This window comes from Amphimedon queenslandica, unplaced genomic scaffold, assembly GCF_000090795.2.
Source record: "Amphimedon queenslandica unplaced genomic scaffold, v1.1 AMPQUscaffold_13240, whole genome shotgun sequence".
In the NCBI taxonomy this organism is placed as follows: Eukaryota; Metazoa; Porifera; class Demospongiae; order Haplosclerida; family Niphatidae; genus Amphimedon; species Amphimedon queenslandica.
The window spans coordinates 102,038-109,329 of NW_003546524.1; the positions used below are offsets into that span (position 1 = coordinate 102,038).

Genomic DNA, 7,292 nt, shown 5'->3' on the forward strand with positions numbered 1-7,292 from the left:
TATACTGTAAGACACTGCATCCTCCAATCAATAATGATAATAATAATAATAATAATAATAATAATAATAATATACTTGATTAATTTGAAGGTCATCCATTAGTTGTCTGGTATGATCACTGTCACTTGTCATTATTTTATTGGAAAATAATTTTGAAGGAGAACCTTGAGCAGTACACACTAACTCAACCTGAGGAGAGAGTGAGAGAGAGGGGGAGAGGGAGAGGGAGAGAGAGAGAGAGGGAGAGAGAGAGTCAGAGAGAGGGAGAGGGAGAGAGAGAGGGAGAGAGAGAGAGATCGAGGGAGAGAGAGAGGGAGAGAGAGAAGGAGAGAGAGAGAGAGAGAGAGAGGGAGAGGGAGAGAGAGAAAGAGAGGGAGAGAGAGAGAGAGAGAGAGAGAGAGGGAGAGGGAAAGAGAGAGAGGGAGAGAGAGAGAGAGTCACATGCACAGTATATAGTTAGTTCACATACTTTATGATCATAAAGTGTATCTATTAATGTAATGAATGGTCTTCCTTGAGTCCTCATTTGGTTAGTAATGCATGGAATATCTTGTGTGAATATTGTATTGAATACTTTACGTATTTCAATGTAATCAGCAGCACTTAGAGGCTATAGCAAACCAAAAAAACAAATAATAACAACAACAACAATAATAATAATAATAATAACAACAAATTAATAATAATAATCTTCAATTCCCTTATTCCTATCAGTCTATTAGTCCATTGGTACAGTGTGTGTGTGTGTGTTGTAGTGTACTAGCAGTTACTGGTAAAACCACAAATAAAAACAAATCATTACTAGTACTAGTATAAAGTCACTGTACAAAGTATATATACAGGAACCAGTTAATTGAGTTACAAACACTCATTCCTTGAAGGATGACCCATATACACTTGTCTGGACACCTACACATGGTAAGAGTAGCCATGTACGTACTATAAAGTAACTGTACATGCATACATGTAATAGAAATACTGTACTATACTGCATACTATTTTACTGGTAAAACCACATACATGTACATGTAGTATACTACAGGAACCAATTATACATGTAAATGGAAAAACAATTACAGTCAAACCTCTCTAAGATGGACACCTATGGGCCAGCCATCACTGTCCTTTATATGGAGGTGTCCTTAAATCGAAGGTTATCCCATGCTAATCAGACCAGAAAATTCTCCACTTTCTTGATGTGCGTTAATTAGAAAGTCCATTGCGTGGGCCATGTCCATCTGTTGGAGGTTAATTTGTACACGTGTAGATGTGTGTGGACAGTAAATCTCGTCCGTTATACAGGATAGAGAGGTTCCGCTATACAGAGGTTCTTTTATACACTACCCAATGGCCTTATGGCCGGGACAAGAGCAACTGTACGCTATAGAGAGGTGTCCGCTAATTGGGGGTTCGTTATAGAGAGGTTTGACTGTACAACCACATCTTATACTATACTACTAATGTACTAGTACAGTATATAGTTCCTCTTTTGAGAGATCACCCTTGGGTTATGGGAAGTGTTATTCTTACAAGATCTGGTTTTTCACCCAGGGGGTGGGGGGTTGGGGGGCACTCCCTTAGTACATGTACATCACTTACTCTGTTACAAAGCTCATCAAAGTGGAAATATGCCAAGTCAGCACACGACTGGTCTATGAGTAGCTCTCGCCCTAAAAACTTTAACTTGGTCCGTGAAATAACTAAAAGAAGAGAAAGGGAATTAAGAAGGAAGGTCTGGGCCAGACTTCAGTTTCAGTTAGTGGGATAAGGTTAATTCTGAGTTTAATGAGCATAATTTTGTCCTACCCATCAAAAAAATGAGTGAATTATTGGTCATAATGCTTAACTTATCATCTTATAGTACATTTACATGTACATTGTGTGTGTGTGTGTGTGCGTGTGTGTGTGTGGTTACAAACCTTTTCCTTCCCTTTGACAGAGTTCAGTAAATAATTGAAACAATTTAGAATTATTGATAGTTGAATTAGGACTGGACAGAAGACACACATGTACAGTACAAGAAAGAGAAACAACAAGAAATAAAGCCATTGATTCATTAATTGCTACTGACTTACACTAAGTACACTCCTTCAGATAATAATAACTTCTTCCTGTAATCAATTGAATCCAGTTGGATAACAGTACAATGATTATGATCCTACATAAAAATGAATATTTATTAATAATTAATAATAATAATGTGTACATGTACCTTTAGCACATCAATAAATGGGAGAAATTTACCCCTCTGTAGACCATTTTTATATAAATCTAACAATGATAATAAATAACAACAACAACAACAACAACAACAATAATAGTAACAACAACACATGTACATGTATATCAGTACATACCTTCAGGGTGTCTGTTGGAAGTAGCTACAACAGTCACTCCATTATTAAATAATAATGTGAAGAGACTTTTAAGTATCATAGCATCAGTGATATCAGTAACCTAATGATGAAGGATGGACCATCATACATTGTGTGTACATATGTAGAGAAGGAATGGAGGAATATAAAGGAATGGGTATAATTATTATTAGGAGAGAAGGAGAAGGTATTGACTGAATACTAACTTGAAATTCATCAAAGCACAATAGTCTAACATTAGTAGCAATGTCACTGGCCACATGACCAATAGGATCATACAGTCTAACTGATGATTACTGATCTACCTGATGATGACTTTGGTAGTAACTGTTTGAAAGAATGGATCCCTTTATAAGGAGAGAGGGATCACATAGCATAAGGACATCAATATGTATCAGATAATGTAATAAAAATTTGGGGTGATTTCGGAGTCATTTTGGAAAAACCATGGGCTATATAGCCTTGGGCATTTATCAGAATTTTGGAATTTTCTTAAAATGGTTGTAACTTGAAAAATATTTGTCAGAATCAGCTCAAACTTTCTACACAGCATAAGTACATCAATATGTATCAGAAAATGTAATAAAAATTTGGGATGATTTTGGAGCCATTTTTCAGAAAAAATCATGGGCTATATAGCCTTGGGTATTTTTCCAAATTTTGCCATTTTCTTAAAATGGCTGTAACTTGAAAATTTGAAGTCAGAATCAGCTCAAACTTTCTACACAGCATAAGTACATCAATATGTATCAGAAAATGTAATAAAAATATTGGGTGATTTCGGAGCCATTTTTCAGAAAAAACCATGGGCTATTATAGCCTTAGGTATTTTTCAGAATTTTGCCATTTTCATAAAATGGCCGTAACTTGGAAAACTGAAGTCGGAATCAGCTCAAACTTTCTACACAGCATAAGTACATCAATATGTATCAGAAAATGTGATAAAAATTTGGGATGATTTCGGAGCCATTTTTCAGAAAAAACCATGGGCTATAAGCCTTGGGTATTTTTCCAAATTTTGTCATTTTCTTAAAATGGCCGTAACTTGAAAATTTGAAGTCGGAATCAGCTCAAACTTTCTACACAGCATAAGGACATCAATATGTATCAGAAAATATAATAAAAATTTGGGGTGATTTCAGAGCCAATTTTTTGAAAAAACCATGGGCTATAGCCTTGAGTATTCTTTGAAAATTGGTCTATTTTTAAAAAGACCACAAATTCAATTTTTAAAAATCACCTCAAAATTTCTACACATTTCTACTGTACACAAGTACATGTGTATACATTATTATTGGTAATTTCACAGTCACTGAAGTAGTGGGCCTGCCTTACTGACAGTAGTGATAAATGGTATTACCACATAGAGTATAGTGATCATCATATAGAATATGAAGAGTCCATCATTGGTAGGATCATTCAGTGACAGATATGATAAATGGAATATATAAGTGAACACAACTCCACAAGTAACAGTCCTAGCTGGGAATGAGGAGGTCTTATCACTGCACCCCTGAGAAGGAGAGAGAGAGAGAAAAAATGAGTGCTTTAATGCTATACCTTAATAACTGTGCATGTACTGCTATTGTCAGTATTAATGGACATTGCATATTGGGGGCTTGGTCTACTAACTTTAGCTGATATTAATAGTTATTGATTTGTACGCGTACGAGTAAAATAAAAATCCACCAAAATAAAAATCCGTCACTTTGAGCCATTATACACATGCTCAAAGGCACATGGCCACAAATTCGCTAATCACCAGAATTTAACAATTCGCCAAATTTAACTCCCTCCAAAATTTTCTTCTATACAATAAAATCTCTTGCTTAAGATGCTAATATTAAACTATTACAACACATGATAGTTAATCATTACATTACTTAATAAATATTTAATTTCATTACATACTATCTTAGCCCTGTTGATCATGTATGGTCTGAACCTCCACAGTAGTCTCTTTGGTACTTGTGATATTATTAATAAAACAATTGACTGACATAACACTGACAGTACAGCTCTATCCAACCCAACATATATTAATAAATATGGAAGAAATGCAGCAACTTCAACTGAGAATATTGCTAGGAGAGAGAGAGAGAGAGAGAGGAGAAAGGAAGATATTAAAGAGTACATGTACATGCATTGATTAAAGCCGGATTTACAAGGTTACACTAGTCCTGACGCTACACTGATGCAGGAGTTGAATTTAGTTCGACTCTAGCATAAAAAGGTCAAACCACCCACGCTTTTGATTAAAATTTGACGGTATGTTGGCCTAGTGTCATATTATAAACCTGCCTTTATGCTACTGAATACAAGTACATGTACATTTAAGACAGTAAGACAGTATGGTACTGACAGTTATACCCCAAAATGTACCCTTAAAATTACAGGGCCGCTATATGATTAAGACTAAGTACATTTAATATATGTACATTGGTACATGATGATCATTACCACTGATTGCTCTAGAGATGGTGATGGCCAGTGGAGAATAGATGGACAGTACAATCTCAATAAGGAGGTCATCAACAGGACATAACTTATCATCTATCAACTCAGGAAATAAATGAAGGCCTATAAACATATTTCTACCATGCCTAGTTGCAATTGACCAATCAGATTGCTTGATTTTAGGTTCATAAATAACTTATTTACCACTAGGGGGTTTGATAAGTAATTTCCCTGGTAATAGCTAGGGGGTTAATAAGGTAATAGGAGGTTAATAAGTTTGCCCGGGAGGTTGATAAGTTTGTCTGGGAGGTTAATAAGTTTGCCCGGGAGGTTAATAGTTTGCCCGGGGGAAATTACATATTACATGTAACCTCCTGCTAAAAATAGGCATGCATGCCATGCTGTTGCTAAGTGTTGCTAAGTAAACTAGTTGTTTATTTTAGTACATGGTAGAAGTTGGTTATACAACTCTGTGTCGGTATCTATGGCCTTATCATACCTCAGGCCTACGGCCCTTGGTATGATAAATGCCATAGATACCTCACCTCGTTGTATAACCTATACTTATCATTATTATTTATTATTAGTCTTAGCATTAATCTAATATTAGTATTATTAGTTTTTGCATTGTTACTCTTAATTCCTGAGAATTAAAGTAATATAATATCAGCTTGGTCCCACAGCCCCTAAATATTTGCATTGTTGCCTTCTTACCCAGACACTTGCACAAACAATAGATAGATCTATGTTCATGACACTTACAATTACTGAATGCTCCTATGAATGGCAAGATAAGAAACTGAATGACAACTGTTTACTGTTACTAATTTGTTGTAACTTTCACTGTGGCTAATTTGTATGCTTAATTGTACTTCATACTGCTTTTAGTTTGGCTACATGAGTTAATAAACTAAAACTACATCAATAAAATGATCAAAAGATAATTACTGATCATATTTGTATTGCTAAAAGAGTTAAAGTTAAAGTACAGATAACAAGAAGATAAGGAGCACCAAGAGGACTAACTGTTAATTGTACGACTATCAAATCAAATCTTTGTCAAGTCTGCATTTTTATCTAATCATTAATTACATAATTTTTTTCATTCTCAAGAGTCACTTTGTGCCGCTTATATTCATCTTCTTGTTCCATGTATCTCTGATAATGATCATCAACTATCTGAACAATATTAACTTCATTTTCTCTCACACGATACTTGTATCATTTAGCCAGTATCACAAACACTATAAGTATAAGTAACTGGAAGACACAACTTATTGTAATTATGTAATACCATTTTTTAATCAAGAATAACAACATGAAAGCAATTATGCTTCCAATTCCCATTGATGAATAACACAGTCCAACCATCATTCCTCTCATGTATTCTGGAGACTGTGCTACTGTAAACTCAAGTGAAGTGGGATAAATAAGAAAACATGTAATCCCGAATAATATTTGTCGAATTATTATTAGAAAATCATATGAAGCAAATATATGAACAAATAACTGAGTGATGCAACTTAATAAAGCAGAAACAAGACCAGCACCCATTCTAATCAGCATACTGGGTATATACTTTTGGCAACAACCACGAATGATGAACTGATAAATGAAGAAAAGGAGTAGAACAGCAATTCGATATGCACCATCATATTTAAATATGATATAATGTACTGAGGACTTATTCATTGCTTTGCCTAAAGGTATCCATAAAAATAGAGCAGAACCGAATCCAACTACAGCAATGAATAATGGTAACATACGAAAAAATGTCTTCACATCTTCTACCTCTTCCTCTGTGAATGATCCACCATATTTATCCTTACCCAGATCTAGCCTTGAAGGAGCCTCTTCCTCCCAGTAGGTCAAAGCACTACGATTTTCAGGATACTTGTGCTTCCTGGCATAACACAATACTCTAACTATCAGTTTGACTTGGTTCTTGATCAGTGATACATTCTCCAGTTTGTGTTTAAATAATGAATGGGATACCAATATAAGTGAAAGGGCTACTCCTGTTGCTATAATAAAGAGTAAATCTGCAGTTACAGTATCAAGTAATAACGAGACACCTACGGTGCATGGCCTCGCCCCTATAGCTGCTATGGTGCATGCCCGCACTTCAATAACTGTTTGATTATCAGCATGAAGAGAGTCTGCTCAACACTAACTTCCTACAGTTGCACTTGCTCTTGAATACCTGCAGAAGTAGCAGCACTGCAGCACATATATGCAAGCAGCTCCAGCCCCTCCCATGCATGTAGATTGAAAGGTGTGGCATTCCATGAGTGGCAGCAAGAAGACCATGTGAGAAAGAAGCTTCACTTTTTCTTTACTAATCAGCAATATATGATAAACTTGCTGACAAAAAAAGTTGCTGCCTTTGTATATTTGAGATAGTATAGGTACTTTAGTACCTATAACCCAGCAAGTTGTGCTCTAGCGCTGCACAAACGA

The 7,292-nt window shown here is 35.5% G+C and overlaps 2 protein-coding genes across 2 annotated transcripts in view; both read right to left on the bottom strand.

The window, feature by feature from the left end:
* The window catches only part of LOC109584148 (lactation elevated protein 1-like), a 7,505-nt gene extending 4,757 nt beyond the window's left edge, over positions 1-2,748 (bottom strand). The window contains exons 1-9 of the mRNA XM_019999760.1: positions 2,582-2,748; positions 2,358-2,457; positions 2,213-2,271; positions 2,076-2,158; positions 1,920-1,990; positions 1,600-1,700; positions 470-610; positions 76-189; positions 6-24 (exon numbers count right to left, since the gene is read on the bottom strand). Coding sequence (XP_019855319.1) covers positions 6-24; positions 76-189; positions 470-610; positions 1,600-1,700; positions 1,920-1,990; positions 2,076-2,158; positions 2,213-2,271; positions 2,358-2,436 — 667 coding nt within the window. The 5' untranslated portion in view covers positions 2,437-2,457; positions 2,582-2,748. The remainder of the gene's footprint in view (positions 1-5; positions 25-75; positions 190-469; positions 611-1,599; positions 1,701-1,919; positions 1,991-2,075; positions 2,159-2,212; positions 2,272-2,357; positions 2,458-2,581) is intronic.
* Positions 2,749-3,677: 929 nt separating this feature from the next.
* LOC109584149 (uncharacterized) lies at positions 3,678-4,965 on the bottom strand. Its single transcript, XM_019999761.1, has 3 exons — positions 4,836-4,965; positions 4,287-4,459; positions 3,678-3,888 (listed from the first exon to the last, which is right to left on the bottom strand). Exons 1-3 carry the CDS (start codon positions 4,963-4,965, stop codon positions 3,685-3,687), a joined length of 507 nt encoding a protein of 168 aa, XP_019855320.1. The 3' UTR covers positions 3,678-3,684.
* Positions 4,966-7,292: the final 2,327 nt, after the last annotated feature.

Coding starts and splice junctions, on each gene's coding strand:
- LOC109584149 (XM_019999761.1), bottom strand. CDS start 4,965: ATGTTTATAGGCCTTCATTTATTTCCTGAGTTGATAGATGATAAGTTA. Junction 4,460..4,835: donor CATCTCTAGAGCAATCAGTG/GTAATGATCATC, acceptor TCTCTCTCCTAG/CAATATTCTCAGTTGAAGTT. Junction 3,889..4,286: donor TGATCAACAGGGCTAAGATA/GTATGTAATGAA, acceptor TCTCCTTCTCAG/GGGTGCAGTGATAAGACCTC.